Below are 25,367 nucleotides of genomic sequence, written 5' to 3' on the forward strand. Positions count from 1 at the left end.
TCCCTTGACCGCGGCTACGCTGGCGACTGGTTGTCGCCACGATCCCAAGTTCATTGTCACGGATCCCAAATAAGTACACTCAGGTTAAATGGTAATTGTTTAATTACGGTTACGGTAGGATATAAATTGTAATATTACGGGGTTTTCCCAAGGTTCCCAAGGAAGGCTCCGGTGTTCTTTCATCTCCGACATATATATAAAATTATAATAATATATATGTGTATTATTATCATTTATTTCATTAGTTTCATTAGTTTCTATCATTTTAAAATTAGATGAATCGAAGGATATAATACTTGCTAATATTTAAGCAATAATTATAGATTCGTTTGTATTCTAACTGACAATTTCAGAAAATAATGATCACAAAAGTATTATAATATGTCCTCAATGCTATCTATCTCGTCCATTACTGTTTTATTGAAATCGTTAAAAATTTGTAATTATTAAATCTTTACGACCGTCGTCTGGGGACGTTCGAAAAAGTTGATGCATTTTCACCACGTTAGATTTAATTCTAACTTTAGTAACTGCAATGCGGCTCATAGAATGTGCTCAGTTGCGAATAATTTTTCTTTCGTACCGGACTTCTCCTCGCTCTGTCTTGGCGCGTTTGAGAATTATTTGCTTAAACTTTTATGATGCATACGCACTTTGTAACACATCGCGATCCGATGAGTTTTCTCCCGTTTAATTGAAATTTAATTAACCCTTTGCACTGCGAATTTTATTTCAATTTCGTTACCCCAGAGCAGCTGCCAACGCTTTTAAGCGTTTCATTTGAAATTTACTTTAACTAAAAAACAAGACAATTTAAATAAACAAAGGGAGAAAGAAATTCACTGAAATACCAGTTTTATTCACACTATTGTTGTATTTTGTAATTTTTAAGTGTACGATATTATACCTTGAAACAATTTCCAGAATGCAATTCTGGTTTTCTGGACTGAAAGAATGTCGAGTAGGACTCGACAAAGGAGCTGCTGAAATAAAAACTGATGTCGAGTCACACTCGACATAGGAGTGCAAAGGGTTAAATCCACGATTCTACCATTTAAGATTCCAAATATTTAATTAAAACGTGCTTTGTAACTGATATGAGAGTGCATACTAAACAAAGACAAATTGCAGACATAAACACGCGAGTGGACGTACTGTGGCGAAAAATCCGATAATTACGATTTACCTCGGACAAATTTTCGACCTTGGAAAATCCGCGTATAAATTTTCAGTCCCGAAAAACTGAACCATGTACGTAAATGTGTGTATGTAACGGCCTGTTGTTGAGTGAAAACTGTATCTGTATATAAAGCATACTACACATGTGCATACATGGGTTATTATTGTAATCTTCAAAGAAAATAAATTAGAGAAAGAAGAAAATGATTTTAAGAAAATTATCCACGTGTAAGGAAGAGGAAATACGTACACATATATATGTACATATATATATATAGTGTGGTCCAAAAATCAGTAACTGCGATTTTTCAACACTTACGATAGTCGGAGGAAAGAACCTTTCGAACAAAAGTAAATCAGCTTCCAATCGGCTACGAATCGCAATATAATAACAATTTCAAAAAAGTGTTACTCCGACAAAAAGTCACGGTCGCCTTTATATTTTTAGATGCAACGATATATTATATATGCATTTTTTAAGTCTCTACGGCTACGTATTAACACTAGAACTACCAATAGTTAACAGGAAGCTATTTCTACCAAAACTAGTGAAAATTCTAGTCTTTAAAAAATATGTAATAATAGAATATTTGTATATTTATTGATTTATTACTTTCTTATAGAAGAAATTTCATGTTGTGTAGTACATTCTTGGTATTTTAATCCATCTGGGATCCCTAAATGAGGGTCGACACATTTATAAAATTGTAGAGCCAGTCATTTTGACTGATGTGGTATTTCCAGTGTTAGCATCTAGCGATCTAGCGAATTTTCCGGGATTTTCCTGATAACTGATATCGTCATATCGAATGATACGCGGTAAAAATTTTCAAAACGTGTGGCAAGTTGTACAAAACGAGGAAACTGGTTAATTGGGGTTCGATAAACAGATTGCAGCATCCTTTTATACTTTGATAAGTACCAGTCATTTTGACTGATATTGGAACAAGTAGCCTCGATACAAAATTATTTTGAGCTTGAATACATAAAAAACAAGATAAAATTCATTATATTATTCTTTTAGTTATCGTTGCGAAAGTCATTATACAATTGCGGAAGAAAAATATAACACGAAGTAGGAATTTTAAAATAAAATTGTAAAACCAATCAATTTGGTGTGGTAGTTCTAGTGTTACGGTACTTGGATGGAGAAATGATCAGTTTAAAAGATGTTTTATCTTTGATATTGTGAAACTTATCGTACGAAAGGCAAGGAAAGCATAAAATCTAAAAAGTAGTGCGTAAAATATAAAAACCAAAAGGTATTACGCTATCTTTCCTCGTCTTTCATACGATAAGTTTCGCAACGTTAAATTTTCCGACACAATTACCTTAAATTTTCCAACCCAAGTACCTTAATACCTTTCTGCAGGGGATTAAAAAGATGCATCGAATGGAGTATAAGAAAACGTATTATTTCGTTTTAGAAAATAGTAGTAACCTTGATATTTCATACAAGTAAAACATTTTCGTTTGCAATTTGCAGTCGATTGAAAGCTGATTGATTTACGTTCGAAACGTATTTTCGTCCGACTTTTAGACCACCCTCTATAAACTAATATACACTCACATTATTCATACGTATATTATATTTATACTGTGATGATCTTCACGCGACTGATCTCAAAAAAACTACAAATAATATGAACATAGTCTGTCCCTGATCGTCTCGTCGCAACGATTCGCATTTTCTTCTCAAACGTTTCTCGTTAGCTGTCAGTAAAGTTTGTTACAAGTGGCGGTTTCCTACACGGATTGCATAAGTAAGTACACGGTGTGTATCTGTTGGGGGAAATTCCTACGATATTAACCGAGAAGAACGTGCGCGTACAATGAAATTCGCGTTGTTGAAAACTATCACTGTGTTCGAGAGTCGACCGTGTTGTTATCTACGAAAATCTAATGGAAGTTTCGTGTTAAATTATCGCATGAAGCAGCTATCTGCTTTTAAAGCTTCCCTTTAATTCGATATATTACCCGAAACGTGAAAAATGACCGAAGCAGCGGAACAGTCTGGAAAAACAATGCATCGCGACTGGATCGATACGCTTCCCGCGACAGGTAGGAGAATCCCATAGCGATTACCGTCTGCAGGAGACGACGAGAAGGGGCAAGCAGTTGCGGTTGAAGAGGACGGTTATCGATATTACAGGGAAACCAGGCATTTCGAGATGCTGCGCTATGAATTATTCAGAACGAGGTGGCACGGCAGAATGTCGACGTTGTAGCATTGTAGCCGACAAACCGCGCGTCTGCTGGTACATTTTCTCGCGGCGAATTGGCCAAGTTTCCGCATGGAGAACTACCCTTCGCAGACTTGTTATGCCGACGTGTTCCATCCTGGTAATGATGTATCGATTTGGCAGTTCGTTAACGAAACTTTTAATTGCGAAAGAATCGCGTCCTTCGCGACGATGACGGAGCCCCAGCGTTTCTCGTTAGAAACCTGATTGGCGAAAATTTCCACTATTTATGCGAGAGACTCAGGAAGTTGACATTTGCGGGGCTCAATCGTATTGTTTGAGACGCAGTATTTCTGTGTATTATATTCTAATACATTTTGGAAGATTTGAGAAAAAGAGAAAATGCCAAAGTTTTGCCATTTTGTACACAATGGCAAGTGTATAATGGGAAATGGAAAGTTCTATTTGTATTTTCGACTTTTCTATAACATTTTTCATTTTCTATAGCAGTTTTCTGCTTCCTATATATCTTACTAGAGGAGTTGTTGGGATGTCCAACTTCATATATTATATATTTGTTTGTAACTATAAGATGTCTGATTATTATTATTACATTAATTATTATAATGACGAAAGTGGATCCATTTGTATTTTTCGTAAAATAATGTTCCGCGTATATTATTATAGAAAACGTGGGATATATAATTTTTGAAATTATAAAAACGTATATCGTCGGAAAGTAAAGCTGTGCTTTAATTAAATGTGGAATTAAACGGACGATATTTTTAGAAGCTGAAATATACGATTTATGTAAATGCAAATGAATTCATTAAAATTCTCAGAAAGTTTAACTCGCACCATTACCATTCTCAGCTCACTTAATACATGATTATATGCATTCTCATAATTCGTAGATATGCGACAAAATTATTAGTATCACAAGCTTATTTTTAAATTAATTTGCACAAACAAAATTAAAAATTAATTGTGTAATTCGTAATTGATTAATTATAATACAAACATTGAAGTTTTTGTTACTGCTTGGGTTTAATTACAAATAACGCAAATTTATTTTTATATTAATTTGCATAAAATAAATTGAATTGAATGGGTAATTTGTAATCTACTAATTATAATACAAATATTTAATTCGTAATTATATCATTAATTCTATTATATTTTGAAGTTTTCATCACTATTTGTGTCTAAAATATTCATTATTCATTGCAGCAATAATTCAAATATGACATTTCAACTGGAAAAAGGAATAATTTTAGATAAATAAAAAAATTTCAATCTAGATCTGCTATAATCAAATACAAAATTGAAGCTTTCTACTTGATATATATATGATATGCGAGAAAACTGGATGAAATTGGAAACTTTTTTTTATTACAATTTTCCATAACTTTTTCCCCAGAGTATTATAAATAACTAACGCGTAGTATTATTCTTACGTTATATATTTACACATAAAATATAACTGCTCGCGTTGCCCTCATTTTATAAATCAATAGCCTTGAAAACACTTAACAATTATGTGAAAATAACAAACGAAGAAATTTTACCGTTCCTCGGACTGTTCACTTCTGTATTACGATAACAATCTTCGATACCTTCTGTTAAACAGAGCAACACATTATGAATAATAAGCCCATATGGTTTATCACATAACGAACAGTATGATAAATGATGCGTTTTCTTTTTTCTACCGAGCTTTAAATATTTCATCCCATAATAATTTAACAACCGTTTGAACAACGTAGCAGGTGTAGAATCGAGGATCGATAAGAATCTATGCGCGAGCAAAGTTAGAGTCGTCACGGACTAACAGATTGATGATGTTTATTCGATGCATTTTAATCTATTGAAGAAAAAGAAAAAGAAAAAAAGAAACAAAGCAACTTTATTATTAGATACAATCATCTTGGGAAATTAATGGCATCGTCTGGAAATCATACTTTCATCTCTCGCTTAAACTACCCACAATTCTAGTAAAGTAAATTGCAAGTAAAAATAAATTTCTGAAAGCGTAGATTCTTTCGAGAAAAACTTTCGAGAAAATTACGTTGACTTTTATTGGAATCATTACATAATTATATCGAAACATTTATCTTCCTCCACTCTAAATATTAGGTTGTCCGAAAAGTTTCTTTCGCTTCATAAGGTGATAACAACAATTTCTGTTTTATATCATTTTATTGAATTAGATATGATCCATTTCGTTCTATTTCTATTATTATGTTATATAATAAACTAACATAAAACAAAAAACATTGTGCGTCTATTACTTCTTTATCAAACGAAAGAGACTTTCCGGACAACCTAATACAACCATCTATATGCAATTATACATAGATACTATGAATATTTATTTGATAATTACGCCGAGTAGATTTCTGCAATATAAAGACAGATTGTTGATGAAGTGGCTAGCCATCTGCCACTGGGAGATATTCTGGCTTCGAATCCCAGCCGGTCCGCTGATTTCTCAGCAATTATTTACGAATGGTAATAATTGGCTTTATAAGCGAATGGCCTTTGGCCATACAGAAACTATGCACGTTATATATATCCACAAGCGGTGTACGTGCAATGTCAAGCTGTGTTGGGCTATGGACACGATATTGGCCTGACGTCAGGTCACCCTATGCTATTGGCACAAAACGAGAAACACAAAGGATATAACTTAACAAACACGAAGATGGTACCTCGCTGGGGGTAACCATCCGCGTGCTATTTTTTCCCAAATATTTAAGCTATAATATTTTACCAAATGTCCTACTGGACAAATTGTAAAATTTAAATAAATAAATAATAATAAAAAAACCGCTTCGTTACCGAGTATAAAAAAAAAAAACGAGAAGCGAGACAAAGAGAAAAATGGACATTCTACAAACAAAAATCGCCAGAGGTTTAATAAAATGTGTAAATGGCCGAGGGTCTTTCGTGTTACAAGGCACGAATGTAAATGTTTAATTTAGACATCTGGAGCAATGTGAAAATAAACAAAAAAAAAAAAAAAGAAAAAGCTTGTCATTCTAATGATAGGCATACAATTTCATAATTGGCACACGATCGTCTTTAGTTGAATTGTTCTTGGAATTATCATCGGATTGAATTATTTCCGGATCAATGTAACTCAGTAGTCTGTAAAGCGGTATTTTTGGCTCAACTTTCGTTTCCCGACTTTCATATCGCAACTTCCATAATGCAATGACAATCATTGAAAGCATATTACTTGTATCGAGTAACTCTGCGATGAGAGATAACGTTTTAAACGGAGAATATAAAGGCGAGAAGTTGAAAGTGAAACTAACCGTTTCAATTATTTATTATGCTGCATTAAGATGCACATGTGTGATATATTTTCATGCGTACAAGCAGCTATATTGTAGTCATTGAATTGCGGTGTACGCGTGCTTTTGTTACTTATACAAATATGCAAACTTGCTGACAATTTAAGGGGCTGTCCTGAATTAGAATGTTCTAAAACAGCGCCTTTTTGTGATTTTTTTTTTTTTTAGAAGAGAAAGAAAGAAATAAAGTTATTGAATTTTGAGATATGGTTTTATATATATTTAACGAACTCGATGAACTAAAAAAAAAAGGCAGAAAATAGTGTGAAATTAAAAGTTTTGGCGGGTTTAAAGAAAAAATGTGTTTTATAAAAAGAAGAAATAAACTTTGAGGTGCTGTAACAATTACTTAAATAAACTTGTTTAGTTCATCGAGAAGAAAAATGTACAATAATTTAATCCTTTTTTGATTTCTTGTTTCGGTCAAGAATTACGAGGTGGATCTTCCACGCCGATTGAAAACTGCAGCCCATGAAATAGGCTTGGAAATCTGTTAAAATTTTCTTTTTTACTTTAACAAAAATTTTTTTGTATTCGTTAAATATATATAAAACCATACTTCAAAATTCAACAACTTCATTTCTTTCTTTCCCTGCTAAAAAAAATCACAAAAAGACGCTGTTTCAGAACGTTCTAATTCAGGACACCCCCTTAAACTTCAAGACCAAGAAGGGACGTTCGATTAACCGAATCTAACGTTTATTTTTAATTATGTACAATCACTGTTTTAGTGCGCGTTATTTTAAACAGAGAAAGCACATAGTTGCCAGTAACTGTGGCAGGTGGTGCGACGTTAAATAATAAAACAAACGACGATAATAAATAAATGGAAACGTTTGAACGAAGCCAGTACATTGTTCCTGTCTGAGTTCAAATTGAAACACGCGATATCGTAACGTGTCAGTATACCTTCTATGGCTGCTATGTCTCTGTTCGATTGCTGAATATAACCCCGTATGAAGTATAAATGAGAGAGGAGGCTTATTTTTAGCAGACACGACCTTTAGAACAGGCTATTCCCATTCGCATTTCTATCAAATATGGACGAAACGCTAACAGGCACTGTGCTTTGAAAGAAAACATCAAGATTCAAATTTAATTGATACGAGTTCGCTTGTAATTCCATTGCAAAATCATGCTGCCTGCAAAGGTTAAGAACAGAACATTTACAATCCTACTGCGGTATCTACCCTTTCGCTTCGGCAGTCCAGTCCACCGAAGTACCGTCACTGAACGGAAACGCGCGCCAGAAATACGCACAGCGTGCGTGGTTGCTATATATACGTTTTCCTAAGTTTTAACACTTCACCGACCGATAGCCGATTAATCGGTTTTCTGTTGCCGACGCCTACTGACCGGTAGTCTATTAATCGGCTTTTTGTCTCCAACGCTTACCGGCCGATAGCCTATTAATCGGCTTTTTGTCGCCGACAATCTTTCTCATTATTTGAGCAGTAATTTGTTATTTAGTACTAAGGTACTTTGCTCAGTTGCGTCAGTTGTGTTGCTTTGTAAGCTTCCACAGTTTTATACCAATTTGAGAAACGTATGGTTCGCGATGAACGAAAAGAATGGTATCGAAGAGTCTAAACCGAAACAGAGCCGGCGCCAGGGAGAATCTGCGCCGGAGCTGCCGGTCGGACGTGCGTATGCTGTTGAACCGCTAGCGGTCAGTAAAGTGTTAAATAAGAATAATTCTTGTAAGAACCGTGTATGAAATATCGTTTCACTGTCAATGGATTTAATAGGCTTTTTAACGTGAAACAGTATACGATCGTTTGGATGTTTGAAACATATTGCGTGAAACGTTTTGATGCTGTTTCAACAGTGAGTAACTTTGAGAAGTGATTAATCCAAATGTCAGTAAAATCAACAAGAAATATTCTGCCGGTGACGAAAAAATATATTGTTGACTACAAATAGCACTTGTATATACATTTTTTGGATGTCGGAGATATGAGGTGCCGGACTTGGGAGTCGTCGTGTGGTCGCCGCCTATATGCGGCGCTGGTACCCACAGGTCATCCCGTGGGTGACGCCCAGGGCCGGCGTGACTTTTTGCGGTGCCTGAATACACATTCAAATTTTACACTTAAATTTTACAACGAGGAATTATTTATTTACAAACGCTGTTACATATTATATATTTTTTATAAGATGAATATTAAATAATAATGCAATCCAATAATAATATTAAATAATTTTTCTCGCTTTTTTCGACGCCAAATTTTTGATAACATCGTCAAAATCGATTGAATTCGCTACTTCATTTTCTATTGACAGAATAGCTAGAGATGAAAATCTCTCTTGGCTTATCGATGATCGCAGATAATTTTCGTAGACCGCGGGGCCTCTCAAAACGCGGGGCCGGGTTCCGCGCTGAACCTGCCTTGCGCCGGCCCTGGTGCCGCCTATAGACGGCACTCGATGCGAAAGGGTTAAACCTACGTTGTCACTCGTAAGTTACAAGACACTCGCTAGTTTTTAAACATATGCTTCGATGAAATTAACTTTGCACATTGTTGATTATAATATTTTTTAATCAGAATGTAACTCATATATTCCTACGGTACGTGCGAGTACTAAATATCAACTTCATTTTGCAATTAACTAACAATAATTTATGTTTATCCTAAGCGTCTCATGACTTATGAATACAATAAGCGATACATGTACAGTCGACTCTTGGTAACTGGAACCTCAAGGAAACAGCTAGTTAGAGAAATGTTTATTGTTTAACGAACGAAAATTCGACAAGCAGAAGCTTCGTTCGAAGGTTCACCTTTTCAATAACAGGCAAGCGTTTAGTATTTTAAGCTTTCTCTTGGAACTTGTTTCATTCGATGTGCATAAAGTTACGCGTGCAATTACGCTGCCGATTGACAAAAACTCATTACCTTGCGTGAGTATGCACGTGGTCGAAGGGCGAACAAGTAGGACACAGTTTGTGTTGTTTTACGTCATTCCAGATAATATTAGGTTGTCCGAAAAGTTTCTTTGTTTGTTTGTTGTTTTATATTAGTTTATCGAATTATGCACGAACATAATAATAGAAATAGAACGAAATGGATCATACCTAATTCAACAAAATAATATAAAACAGAAATTGTTATTCATGTATTATCACCTTATGAAACGAAAGAAACTTTTCGGACAACCTAATACTAACAGTTGAAAGAAAGTTGACGATATATTGTGACACACGACATAGTTATAGGCACATTTCGAGTTGCAGAGGCTCGATGCAAGTTCGATATTAAAAGGTCTGGCTATTCTAAATTCAAATCGCAATTATCGGTAAAATAATGCATCTGGACACGTGGAAACTAATTCGAGTTAAAGCGAGTTTTATTTTCATTTCCAGAGACTTCCAAGTTATCGAGCTTCGACTAAAATTCTCCTACGATATTGTATAGAAAACAGAAATTTTGTATTTAAAAAACACCTTTGTAGATGCACAGAAATGTTATTTACGATTTGTATATGTGTCGAGTTATACGTCTGCAACAATATTCGATGAAAAGGAAAGAGAAATGGAAACCAGGATTGAAGTGTTGCATTTCTACTTGTAGTTTTCAAATTATATTCCAATCATGTACATGTCTAATTATATTCCAATCATACACATGTCTAAGACATTAATCGAATTACACGTCTGCAACAATATTCGCTGAAATGGGAAGAGAAATGGAAACCAGGATTGAAGTTTTGCGTTTCTGCTTGTAGTTGTCAAATTATATTCCAATCATTTACATGTCTCAGATATGTAAAATAGAGATCTGTTTATTGCTTTAACGATATCTGTAACAGTTCTTCCCCTGCAACTGCATCTTTAAACTATGGAAACTTAGAATTTTATTTGAAAGCAAGTCAAAGTATGTATTTACGAAGTTAACATTTTGATACATTTATACTTTAACCTGGTAAACATGTTTAATAAACATTTCCTTGTACTTTCTTTTCTTTGAAGGAAGTAAGAAAACTAATTCGATAATATTCACTTTGAGAGAGAAGAAGGGAAGTAACAACTTGTACAAAATAATTCTATTATTAATTGCAAATAATTGTAAATAATTGTAAACGCAAAAGTCTAATACGTTTCTTTAAAATAACGAAGTAAATAAGTAAAAATGAATTACAAGTCTCTGGTCTCATAATTTCTTTATATTCAATTTTCAGTCATTTTTAAGGCATGCAGAAGCTCGCTCTAAATACGAACAGCCTCATATTGATAAATTAACAAATTAATGTGAATTCGCAGGAGAAATTTGCTTAACACTTTATCTCGGTCGGTGAAAGCTAAAAATTCGGAATATCCTTTTCGATTACCGTTACGCGTGCGCGTTTCTTTCCAAATTAATGTAAATTCGAAACCAAGCTGGTCGTATCCGACCCAAAAAAAGATTCAAGAACAAAGCGAAGAGCGTGCAACGTCAATGGAACATTTCTTACCAAAAGAAAAATTATCGACTTCGGGATGCGCCAAAAAGTATGAAATCATTTCTACCTTATTTGTACTTTATTTAAACAAATATACGCCAATGAGTAAGATTATCTTATTATTTGCTTACTAAACGGCATATTAAATATATTGCAAGCTCTTCGAAGGCGACAATATGACAATCAAACACTTGGAGACTCAAATTGTTGAATACAGCGTCATAAATGACACTGTGTGCCAGAAATGCCATTAAAATAGATTTAAGCATCATGTGAAATACGTCTAATGAGGTTCATCGTGAAAAAGAAAACAATTTGTGCGTGTTTATGCAGTGTGGCAGCGATGTGCGCGAGGTAGGGAAATGCTTATTGTGTGAATATAATCCTCGATCAGAAGCGGTTAAGGTTACAACAGCTTGCGTTTTGCTGTTTCCCTTGTACGAAAATAAACATTTTCTTACTTTGCATTCAATAATGAGGCAAACGTACGCATTTCTTTTATCGATATTAAATCACAAAGATAAATATTAAACAGTAAATGAAAGAGAAATTAAATGTTAGGATTAATTTTTTCAATTAAATCTTACAATTAATTCTTTTAATTAAATGTTACAATTAATTTCACTTTTATTTACTGTTTAATATTTTCTTAGTCTCGCCTTACCTTGCACTCGATAATTAAATAAACGTAATTATTTATTTCATCGATATTAAATCGCGAAGTTAAGTATTAAACGCTAAAAGAAAGTAAGATTAAATGTTAGGATTAACTTTTTCAATTAAATCTTACAATTAATTCTTTTAATTAAGTGTTACAATTTTAACCTTTTGCATTCCGAATTTTATTTCAATTTTGTTACTAGTATCTCCCAACGCCTTTATGTGTTTTATTTGAAATTTACTTTAACTAAAAAATAAGACAATTTAAATCAACAAAGGAAGAAACAAATTCATTTAAACACCAGTTTTATTCACACTATTGTTGTATTTTGTAATTTTTAAGCGTATAATATATCTTGAAACAATTTCCAGGATTCAATCCTGGTTTTCTTTCGCACGTTTCACAAAAAAGGTGGGACTGAAGGAAGTGTCGAGTTGAACTCGACGAAGGAGCTCCTGAGATAAAAACTGATGTCGAGTCACACTCGACATGGGAGTGCAAAGGGTTAAATTGCAAAGTTAAATAGTAAACATTAAAAGAAAGTAGGATTAAATGTTACGATCAATTCTTTTAATTAAATGCTACAATTAATTTCACTTTCATTTACTGTTTTATATTTTCTTAGCCTCGCCTTACCTTGCATTCGATAATTAAATAAACGTAAGTATTTATTTCATCGATATTAAATCGCGAAGTTAAGTATTAAACACTAAAAAAAGTAAGATTAAATGTTACAATTATTTTTTTAAATTAAATATCACGATTAATTCTTTTAATTAAATACTACAATTAATTTCACTTTCATTTACTGTTTTATATTTTCTTAGCCTCGCCTTACCTTGCATTCGATAATAAAGTAAACGTAAGTATTTATTTCGTCGATATTAAATCGCGAAGTTAAGTATTAAACACTAAAAGAAGTAAGATTAAATGTTACAATTAATTTTTTAAATTAAATATTACAATTAATTCTTTTAATTAAATGCTGCAATTAATTTCACTTTCATTTTAATATTTAATATTTTCTTGGCCTCGCCTTACCTTGCACTCAATAATAAAGTAAATGTAAGTATTTATTTCATCGATATCAAATCGTAAAATTAAATATTAAACACTAAAAGAAAGTAGGATTAAATGTTGCGATTAATATAAAATTATACATTTCTATTTAATTATGAGATTTCTGCTTATAAAAATAATGATTTAAGAGTTGTGACATTTATGAAAAATGCAGGTCGTTTTATATTGTATACAATCAAACAACTTGAGTATGATTATTGAACCAGAAATTAATCATGCTTTTACTGATACAAATTTTATCATGCTCTCGTATATTCCTTCTGCAAACCTACTTATTTATCAAGTTTTTCATTCCATAGAACATCCTTTGTTTCGACGTTGTAAAATTAATTATTTCTGAACTGTAATGGTGTCCGTATGCTTCATTGCATATATCGATGCATTATACATATCGCAATTATAATTCTAAGACACACTTTGATACAAACAGCAAGATCTGAATCTGCGTTTTATTACGAAAAGGTTTTATTATGTACGTGACGATACCAGCGGGAATTGTTTTAAATATTAACAATGATGAATGTAACATTTGATGTTGTTTTGTAATAGGAATACAATGTACGTAGGAATACAATCTGATGATGCTTATAGAATGATTTAGAGGGAAGCAGTTACGAAATTCGAAGTTAAGAGACGCGATTAAAGTCCTCGAATGTAAGATCAGAATAATAGTTGGAAAATAAGATAGAAAGAAAAGAAGTGGCACAAAGTTGATTATACAAATCAGAGATATATGAGAATTCTAATTACGTGCTAAGTTTGCAAAATTAAAATTAAAGCAATAATCAATTTTTTTATCTACAAACAGTTATTAAAATAAATTGCTATACTTGAAAAATAATTTTATCCTCTTTAACTAACGTTAAACAATATGAATAACAGAAATATTATTTCAAAGTTACTAGGGAGAAATTGGCAAAATTTCTTTAAAATTTTCGTGACTAATTTACCGTGAAATTAAGTTATAATAGCAAAATCCTTTACGAGGTGTATGTGAATATCATTATAGGAAAAACATTCCATCGACAGCAATGGGGTGTCGCAATTGACAGTCTGTGTTTAAATAAAAAACAAAATTTGAAGTCTGCTTAATGTTTTGCTAAGAAGATATTTTTAGTAACATTTTCAGGTGGATTATAATTAATGTTAGATAACATATATAACAGAAATATTATTGCAAAGCTGATATCGATAAGATTCTCACGACAAATTTACAATAAAATCAACTTATAATAACAAAATCCTCTACGAGATGCATATGAATACTGTGATAGAAAAAACATTTGATTGTCAAAAATGTCGCGATGGAATCCACATTTTATTAAACAAAGGACAAAGTCAAGTCTGCTAACAAAATATCTCTCGGCTGGATTATTTTCAACAGCAAAATTCTCACGTTAGTACAATAATTGAACGCTAATTTGTAAGCAGGAAACAATTTCCTGCGGTATCGTCAAAATGAAGAAGAAAATAAGACTCATGAGAAAAACCGAAGGATCTTCACGGCTTCTCTGAACTTTCAAAAACGTTTAGTTTCCAGCTACACATCAAATAATTCAAACACATGAAATTATCCAAAGCAACTGGTAGATCCCCGAGGGAATCATTAGACACGGTACGCTAATAATTCGGTCGGAATTCGTTCAAACGTTACTGCAATCCCCGAAGCATGACTCGAGCTGAACAAAAGAATGACGCGCCTGTTGCGCATTACTGACATTACGATCCAAATTAGCGGCTGATTAAAAGAGTCTGCTGATATCTTTATTCCACTTGCAGCAAACATTTTAATGCACGTAATCGAATGTACAAGTTCAAGCTAACGAATAATTCAGTGGATAATGTAATTAGTTGCAGAAGAAACCTCGTGTAGCGTTAGATATTCGAACACAGAGTATCAGAATCTTTTACTTCATGTGAAATTAACGTAAAGCAAGCGAGATGTATATTATGCTTCCCTATTTTACCTGTGTATTATTATTACTACTATTGTCGTGTTATAATTTATTGTTAATGCGACTGTGTATTATAATCTAGTCACTGATAACTAGACTACGGATTTTTATACAATTTTCTATTTTTATGAACGGAACTAAAGTAACAGAACCTACACAAGAATTTGTTCCGTCCGCTGAAACCTACAAAGTGTACCCTACTTTGAATATTGCACATATTTCTGTACGTTATATGCAATCTGTGGATTTCTGCATCTTTTTATTTAAAAAATTTATTAAAAATCTACAGTCTTTTAACAGATAATTAAGTAGTAAAGTAGTAAAAGACGAATAATTAATTTTTTCTCTTTGTCTTTGTTCCTCACGCATTTATAACGCTTTCTCGCTAATCCTCCTTCGGAGCTATTGCACGTCAAAGTCAAAGAATTTCATAAAAATTGTTCTGTAAGTGGCGGAATAATACAATCTTTTACAAGGATTAAATTAGTAAATAAATTTGGTGAATAAATAGGGCAGATTGAAACTCACCTAACCGAGCCCGAGGTGACCAAAAATGGCATAGGTGTTGGGCATGGGCTCAATGGCGAACTGCTGACTGAACTACGAGTGCTGCTTAACACAGAATGTGGACATTGTGGCGGACCGCCATGTGCACCGGAAGATGCGTTTCCACCTTTGCTGGAGGAACGTCCCTTTAGGCAGGGGATTTTCGACCAACCGCTAACATCGTTGCCCGACAAGCCTGTGAACAAATACGTTGATCGATCGTACTATGCAGGTGATAGCAATTTCACTGTATGCATTAGCATTGCACAGGATTTAGAGCGTCTGGGCGGCTGCTCTATTTAGTGTAGCGCTTTGGCATACGAGAGGTACGCTTCGAGCGTTTATTTACGAACACTTGATCAATTAATCTGTAAGATACATATTGATAAAATTGTGTTGGCGAGCACCTACCTTCGAAGCAAATGTCCATTTCATACAGTTAATTAATATCGAATACGATGAAAATAAGTACGTTATGCGCGGTCATCTGTTTGTGGTGAATAAGAGCGAACAATAACGTTGCCAAAGGCGTTTACAGGTTTTCAGAATGCAGCCGCAAAAACCGAAAATCTGATGCCGATCGTTTTGACTGGTTTGGAAGTTTTACAGTTAAAATAGGAAGGAAGAATAAGGATTTGGAATAAATAGTTGTTTAACCTACCACATTATGTTAAATTGACTGGTTTTACAATTTTATTTTAAAATTCCTACTGCATGTTATATTCTTTTCCCGCAATGATGTAATGACTTTAGTAACTTTAGTAAAATTCAACCTGATCTCAATTTGCATAGTACAAACAACCATAGATGTAAACGAAATAATTTAATTAATTTTTCTTCCAGAAGATGGAATTTCTCGTCTCTAAGAACTACAAATTCTGTGCAAAATCTAAAATTTTGTTTTTATTTAATAATTTCAATTCACAATTTGGACATTTGGTGAATTTTTTTAGCTGTTTGATTATCGCGTGGGTGGCTACCCCCAGCGGGGTACCATCTTAAATCTAAAGTTTGCGAATGAAATTTGTTAGAAATCGCGGAAAGTTTAAATATCTTACTGACAAATGAACCTGAGCATTCGTTGTCCTTGCATCGCACGAACGTGTGTTCTTATTGCCAAATTGTTTCATTGTTGTAGACGCAATAGAGTTTATGCTGCAATGCGTTTATGTGAAATTTAACACAAGAACGATAAACAAAAGAATAATATAATGAGTTTTATTTTGTTTTTTATGTATTCAAACTTAAAATAATTTTGTATCGAGGCTACTTATACCAATATCAGTCAAAATGACTGGTACTTGTCAAAGTGTACAGGAGTCCTGCAATCTGTTTATGGAACCCCAATTAACCAGTTTTCTCGTTTTGTACAACTTGCCACATGTCTTTTTAAATTTTTACCGCATGTCATTCGATATGACGATATCAGTCATGAGGAAAATTCCGGAAAATTCGCTAGATCGCTAGATGCTAACACTGGAAATACCACAGCAGTCAGAATGACTGGTTCTACAATTTTATAAATGTGTGAACCCTCGTTTAGGGATCCCAGATGGATTAAAATACCAAAAATGTACTACACAACATGGAATTTCTTCTGTAAGAAAGTAATAAATATAAAAATATTCTTTTATTACGTATTTTTTAAAGATTTTCACTGGTTTTGGTAGAAACAGCTTCGTGGCGACTATCGGTAATGTTAGTGTTAAACCAATTTGTTACTTTCATTTTTCATAGCAAGATGAAATAAATCATTCCTAAACTCGAATATTCAGTTTGATTGGCAATTTTAAGTGAAATAACAAATAATTTAATTTCAGTACTAATTGAAGTTCTAGTTGAAATAAAATCCCTTTTGATGGGATCCGAAGTCCAGACTCGACTCGAGGCTGCGCTTCTACACCAGGAAGCTTCTTGTAAATCTTTGTTGGATTAACTTACGTTAACATAATACCAATATATACATAGATATTATTAAAATACGTATAACAAGTTTGAATTCACAGAATTGTGTTTGATAATATCACAGCATTCGGTGTGTGAAAATTCTCCTCATCTCAATTACCTTCACAATGACATTTGTGTTTCTGATACAGTTGACAGAAGTGTCAGGTCACATTTATTCAAATAAATAATAAAATAATTGTCACATAATTATAACCGTAAGAATAAACCAAATAAAATGACATATTGTCGAACTAATTGCTTTTTAGATGTTGTATTTCGACTTTGCCTAACTTTGTTCCGGGAATGGTCACGCTGACCTTATCTGCTTATTATTGGGTTGGCAACTAAGTGATTGCGGATTTTTCCATTAGGTGATAATGACAAAATCCGCAATCACTTAGTTGCCAACCCAATAAAACCGACGGTTTGCGTCACGTTTACAAAACGAATAAAACACGTGCGATTTTCGAGAATCCCGATATTTTAATTAAGCGCGTCATTAGTTTTAGAATCAGGAGAATCGCTGGAAATGTCAACAGTATTTTATATGCTTCTTGACGTAATAACATTTATCATAGATTTATTTTTCGGGTCGTAGATTCCGTGTATAATGAACATATATATGACATCTGAACTAACGGACTTTTTAATTACCGTTGATTGGCATATGGACACATGGTGTGTCTGTTTTCGACGGAAGGCATCTGTGCAAGGCGTCAACAACTCCGATAAAAAACGCCTCAAAAAAAAAAAAAAATTGTTTGTAGATTCGACAGGAATATTTTTCCATGCGACAGAATTTTAACAAAAGCATATGCAAGTCTATTCACAAGAATATTTTATCGTAGAAATAATGCATATGAATTGAATAAATTTAAAAGCCGAATGAAACTAAGATAATAAAAATAAGAATGTTGGAATATTTTGTTTTTACGTTAAAAGTGTAAACCACATGAATATGGATTTAACAATGTTGGAGAGTTAATATTTTTAAGAATAGCAATAAAATGAAGCAAATTGGATATATTACCGATGAATTATTTAGTTACAATAAAGCGATGCGAACAATGTGCAGTTAATTTGAAGAGTAATCGCGATAATTATTTTGTGTTCAAAGCAATATAGTGGCGGCTAACGTAGGGAAGCTTGTTCAACGTGATATCAAATTCCCTTGTTAATTAAAATTGTATTACAATAATCGAAGGAGAAACACGAATTTGGTGATATAATTTATTACCCGATAATTAATTAAATTTTTCCAAACTAATTGATAATAAACCTCTAAAAGGAGTTGCCTACATGCGGAAAATAAATAAACTAAAAGCCAATCCTATTGAAACGAAGGTAGCTAAACTGTACAAACAGTAAAACGACGTAGTAGCAAAGATGTTTCTATCTGTACACATTTAAGAAACTACAGCCGACTGTGCATGTATTGTATGGTCTTTATTTTTTCAAGTTAGAAACTACTTTATTGTACACTTAAAAAAAAGAAAAAAAAAAAAAAACAAAGAACAAAAATCACCAGCAGCTGCACAGAGATACGTTATTATAAAAATCAGAGACAAAAGGTGGCCAAAAATCAGAGGCAAAAGCTGGCAAGCATCTCGCTTTAGGAACTGCATACGAAGTATTATCCGTGTGCGTTCTAGTTGCGCGCTCTGGATAATTCGCAGCCATAAATTATTCATAAAAAGTATCGCAACGTGCTAATTTTACGATATCGTGTTCCTCGTTATGCGGAGTGCTTGCTAATAAAACGTCTGCTCGGCAAGTTGCAAAATTTCCCTAACGTAGGAAGTGGAGACGAGGCGCGCGAGCGTGCGAGCGACCTTGACCGTAGAAGGTCGAAGGTTTTCGCCTAACGTAGAATGTGAAACGCTGCTGGTGGTCGTGGTGAACGGTAGCAAGAGTGGTTGTTGGCGTTCACCGCGAAACCTCCACTTATCGTTAACAAAGGCCAAGCCTTCCGTGTAACACGGATGAGGGCTTGAGCTTTAATGGCTTGCGACCTGTTTCTTTCCTGCGTTTTTAGCTGGAGAATCGCGAGAAACCTCGTAATTATTTCAGCGAGACGGCATTACCATTAATTACCATTTTCTTCACATTTTGATCACACGTGTTATATTTGTCGGATTAATTCAAACAGTCTTTCGAGAAATATTATTTTCCAGCTGAGCTACCGTGTGCTTTTATTAATATACCACGGGAAATAACGAGTTATCTTTTTACAAAGAAACATCTTTTGGCTTTGTTGCTTTTGGTTATTGTAAATACAAAAGAAATATTATTAATAATACGGGGATGGTAGGAATGGTAATACTATGTCAACGAATTGCTAATTAACTTAATCTTGTTTTAATTTCAAGGGGAAACGCGCCGTATTGAATTATTTTGGATATAATTAACAAGAGAACAGCTGGGAGTTAAAATATGAAAAAGTATATAATTGAAGCAACATTTGTAGGTAAAAATGGCACAATATTTTACGTTGTTTTTATGCTATGTTTTATTGCTACGCAATTATGAAAATTGATATTAAATTTCAACTTATCTGTCGTAGAAATTTTAATACCTACTTTTTATTTCTCTTTAGTTCGTATAATTCAGAAAATATGAATTTCTATAATTGAAAAGATTTTTGATTAACTTGATTATTTTCAATAGTGCAATATGCGATTTAAAGGTGAAATTGGTGTCTATTGATATTTCATCAATATTAACAACGACTCGTCTTATTTACAATACAAAAATTGAATCGCATTAAATTATTAAAAACTTAAATCAATTAAATTATTAGTCATATTTTTAAATAAAAACAGTTTGTCCACTTTCTGTCCTAAATTCTCTATCGTTCAAAATGCAAAGCAAAACTGATCACTGCTGCGAAATGCTGTGTATTAAATACAGTTTATATTTGTTACTATTTCACGCGTTAAATATATCTCAAGCGCATAATTTGCATTGTATCAATATTGTTCAACAATTGCATCGCTTCTTTCGTGTAGAAATACAGATTCAATTATGCGAAAATGGTATACTATATCGGTTTTGACGTAGCAAAAATTAATTTTTCTGAGGATTTTTATTCCCGCTTGCAGATACTTGCAGTACTTTGACAAGTCACAATTTCTTTTCTTTTCTACGCTGTTTTTGTTTTCTACAGAACGGTACAAGGAAAATAATGATCCGTACTGTCAATTATTATTATTCAATTAGTCAATTAGTATTATTTCAAAACGCGTGGTGTCGTAAAATGTTGAAATGGAACAAGTAATACAGTTCTTAATTTCAACAAATTTTATAAATATTATCTACCAACAATAAGTAGAGGAGATATTTAAACTACAAATAATTCGTATCCTAACATGTGTTATCGAAATTAGTATAACTCTATTAAAAATGCTAGAGATTCCGAAAAATTGTAATTTGTAAGAAGCTTTGATGTTAATCAAGATTTTGTTAACGTTAAAAATGCTAGAGATTGCAAGGAATTGTAATTTATAAGAAGCTTTGACGTAAATCAAAATCTTGTTAACGTTAAAAATGCTAGAGATTTCGAAAAATTGTAATTTATAAGAAGCTTTGACGTAAATAAAAATCTTGTTAACGTTAAAAATGCTAGAGATTCCGAAAAATTGTAATTTATAAGAAGCTTTGACGTAAATAAAAATCTTGTTAACGTTAAAAATGCTAGAGATTCCGAAAAATTGTAATTTATAAGAAGCTTTGACGTAAATCAAAATCTTGTTAACGTTAAAAATGCTAGAGATTGCAATTTATAAGAAGTTTTGACGTAGATCAAAATTTTGTTAACGTTAAAAATGCTAGGGATTGCTAGGAATTGTAATTTATAAGAAGCTTTGAAGTATATCAAAATTTTGTTAACGTTAAAAAAGCTACAAATTGCGAGGAATTGTAATTTACAAGAAGCTTTGACGTAAATCAAAATTTTGTTAACGTTAAAAATGCTAGAGATTCCGAAAAATTGTAATTTATAAGAAGCTTTGACGTAAATCAAAATCTTGTTAACGTTAAAAATGCTAGAGATTCCGAAAAATTGTAATTTATAAGAAGCTTTGACGTTAATCAAAATTTTGTTAATGTTAAAAATGCTAGAGATTCCGAAAAATTGTAATTTATAAGAAGCTTTGACGTAAATCAAAATCTTGTTAACGTTAAAAATGCTAGAGATTCCGAAAAATTGTAATTTATAAGAAGCTTTGACGTAGATCAAAATTTTGTTAATAATTTCTACAATATTCTTCATTTGTATCTTCAATAGTTTAAAAAACAGTTAAATAACCGGAGGAATAGATCGAGAACCGACTGTAGCAGCTTGTAAAGCTCAGATTTAAATTAAAAACCGGCTGCATGTTAATTTGAATGCAATATATTTCTGCATATAATCGGCTGTAGGAAAACCACTGCAAAAAAGGTGATGAAAAGTCCTAGTCTGGGAAAAATATGTATATTGGCATTATTCCGAGAACGAGCAGATTCAAACTCCCATGTGCCTTCTTCAGAGAACGATAAAAGTTGAGGGAAAATAGATGTGGATGATCCCACGCGAGCGTGGCTGAGATTTCCTTCTCAATACATTCGAGGACCACACAGTGAAGCTTCGCCCGGGCAATCAACAAAAGTACGACTTCCTGAAGGCGTGATAGAAAGTCGGATATCTGAGTGGATGTTCACTCGTGTATACAACATTCTAGTGCATGCCCACACAGCAGATTTAAACAAATTCTCATCGTATCGTACATACACAGCTGCTACTAATTTTCAAGTTATTTAAAATATCATTTTAGTTTTCCTCGTTTAAAAAACAGACGCGCGAGAAAATTAAAACTTGTTACGTTATTATATTAATTAAATTATAATAACTATATTATTATAAGATCGAAGCATAGGTTTTTAAGATTTCAAAATGTGCGTGAAACATATACGACTGGGTAATTACGCGAATAAATTAAAGTCTTATAACTGCACTGCGGATGTTTAATGGAATTTCATATTCTTCACCAACGTAATCAGAGAAATGAAATTTAAATAATAGCGACCGCTCTACTTTGAACATTATAAATATTTTTGCAGCACGTGTTACACGTGCTCTGTAAATTCTTGGAACCTTAAATTTCCCAAAAAACCGCCAACATTATGATAACATGATGATAATAATAATAAACATTATTATTATAACATAATGTGTTATAGGATAGTTTAATTGTACTACGTACATGGTTTATCCAGACACTTTATACCATTCACGATAATAATATTTGAAACATATTGAAAACGATGTTAATGATGTTAATGGTGAATTAATAAGCAGAATATATAATATTTATCTTGTTGTGAAGTCGGCCGTGTGAAAATTAAAATTGTTCACGAACAAGTTTGCCAGTATTACGTTACAATTAGACAATTTATCACGTTTTCAAACATTCACATCATACATCAATTTTAGACATCGTTGTGTAAAGTAAGTACTGTTGCAAGTCTTTCTGGTTCAGAAATATTAAGATAGCAAGTAATGTCACGTTAGTTTTCATTTTATCAACATTTTCACTTGCAATTTGTTCTCGATCAGTTTACATTACCGAGCTGTGCCTTATAATGTGCAGTCCAAAGAGAAATCCAAAAGATTTGCTTCGTACTTTCTTTTACTATTATTCACCTTTCTACTATCGCTATACTATACAACTTTTTACTATCATTCAAACTAACATCTCTATATATCTGCAACCTAGATTCTACAGTTTCATGAAGATTGATGATGTGGAAACATTTCCAACACTATGATTTATATAGTCTACTACCGTAAAATGTCTGTTATTATTAAACACTTCTTAAGTAAGTCATTTTATCTCGATAATATCGCGTTTATTTTATTACATTAATTCGTTGCTTTCCTCTTAACGCTTTTACAGAGAGTTGTAAAATAGTATTCGGTGGTCCGAAAAGTTTCTTTCGTTTTATAAGGAAGTAATGGATGCACCACATTTTCCGTTTTATATTATTTTATCGAATTACGTATGATCCATTTTGTTCTATCAAAATAAAGATCACAACGTTCGATAGATTAAAAGGTAAAAGACGTATCTGTAAAAGAAAAAGACTTTTCGGACAACCTAATACTACGTTGTTGGTAATTGTTGGTAATTTGTCAATTAAATTATCGCGTACGAAAGTTTCATAATTTCGAGGCAGAACATTCTTGTTATATCGTATCACGCTTCATAGAAATGTTAATTTTGTCTCTTTAAATCGAATATATTTTTTATATATTCGATTCGATAGTTACATATTTTTAGCAATATATTTCGGTAATTATATTCAGTATAGTATTCTTCACATGATAATTAAGTTACCATGTTTACACGTTCTGAAATGAAACATTTCTTTCTGTTACGATCGTAGTATTAGGTCGTCCGAAAAGTTTCTTTCGTTTTACAAGGAAATAATGGATGCACGACATTTTCCGTTTTATATTATTTCGTTGAATAATGATTCATTTTGTTCTATAAAAATAAAGATCACAACGTTCGACAGATTGGGTTTCATGTTTGTATAAAGATGCATCGTTGTAAAAGACGAATGATTCATGATTCATTCACATAATTCATAATAAAAATGTATTTCAGGAAACCGGTCAAGATTTCAAAACTGGTGTGCCATTTTTCATACCAATTAGGATACGCATATGTTGTTTTCAATAAAAAAAACATTCGGCGGTTGTATTTTATTTCACGCGATTTCGTCGAAACTAATAAATCAATTAAATTCGAATTAAATCTAAATTGAAAGAGCTAGAGCCGTCTTGTGCCAGCTTACGAGAATCATCGATCTACTGCGACAAGACAGCCGTAGCCGTTTCGATTTAAACTCCATTGAAATTTAATCAGTTTTGAAAAAATCGCGAGAAACGAAATATCAGGTTGTCCGAAAAGTTTCTCTCTCGTTTTATAACGAAATGATAGATGCACAGCGTTTTTTTATTATTTTTTACAATTTTATTCAATCCACTTTATGATCCATTCTGTTCCAACGGAACAAACGTACATCTATTACTTCCTTACAAGACGAAAGAAACTTTTCAGACAACCTGATATAGTTTAACATTACCATAATAATACACATTTCCTCTATTATTATTTTTCAAGCTGCCAAAGTAGAATAAAAACGTAATCTATTACTTTCCCATGGTACGCGCGATCTGTCCGACCCAACACGACTTTCCATTCTTCGCCTTCCCGACCGTAGAAAGTTTTCGCCGCCCCCCAAAAAAACGACGAGAAAACGAAGGAGAGCAAACGATGGCTCGCTCAATAAGTCGATAGCATCGTATCGAGCGGATCGGCTGCGCAATAAGAGCCGAAGAAATACGCTTCAAGTTCCGCGTATTGGAAAACCACTCGGAGGAGGGTGGGCAAAATCCCGGAATGAGGATTTCTTTGGTACAAACAGAACCGAGATGTATATAACAGTCTGTATCGTTCTTCCACTATCGTCCAAGTCCTTATACCTCAATAAGTTCGTTCCATTACAAGATCAGATACCTCGGTTCGAGGTAGAATCTATCGCTGGTCAACCGTGGCTGATTGTGAGAATATCGATACAAATACAACCTCGGTTTGTTAAGACTTTTAATTCGATCCATTCGATAGTCGTGTAATCAATTTCGTGGAAATTGAAGGAAGAAGCTTTCCCATCGAGACAATTATTTGACTTCTATCGATGATTCAACCACTCAGTCGCAAGACTGGTGAAAAATAAAACTAAAAGGTGATGATGAAAGAGGAGATTAAACTGCGGTTATTAACCCTTTCACGGTTGGTGTTGCGTACGATCGACAGTGTATTTTAACAAATTACTATCCAGGTAATTGAACGATAGATGCGCTCTCTTCTTTGTTCGAATTTGGTTTTAACGTTGCTTCGACGTTGAGTGTTAGCAACGCTACATAGTTCTTTGCTTGTATCTGAATTGTCAACTAAAATTTGCTTGTTCAGAA

General features: G+C 33.1%; 1 protein-coding gene across 5 annotated transcripts in view; it reads right to left on the reverse strand.

Annotated features, from left to right (window-relative positions):
* The window catches only part of LOC122571792, a 215,792-nt gene that overhangs the window by 34,766 nt on the left and 155,659 nt on the right, over positions 1-25,367 (reverse strand). For all 5 annotated transcript variants that reach the window (XM_043735942.1, XM_043735944.1, XM_043735943.1 and 2 more), the window contains exon 4: positions 15,386-15,599. In XM_043735942.1, coding sequence (XP_043591877.1) covers positions 15,386-15,599 — 214 coding nt within the window. The remainder of the gene's footprint in view (positions 1-15,385; positions 15,600-25,367) is intronic.

Source organism: Bombus pyrosoma, linkage group LG10 (assembly GCF_014825855.1).
Source record: "Bombus pyrosoma isolate SC7728 linkage group LG10, ASM1482585v1, whole genome shotgun sequence".
In the NCBI taxonomy this organism is placed as follows: domain Eukaryota; kingdom Metazoa; phylum Arthropoda; class Insecta; order Hymenoptera; family Apidae; genus Bombus; species Bombus pyrosoma.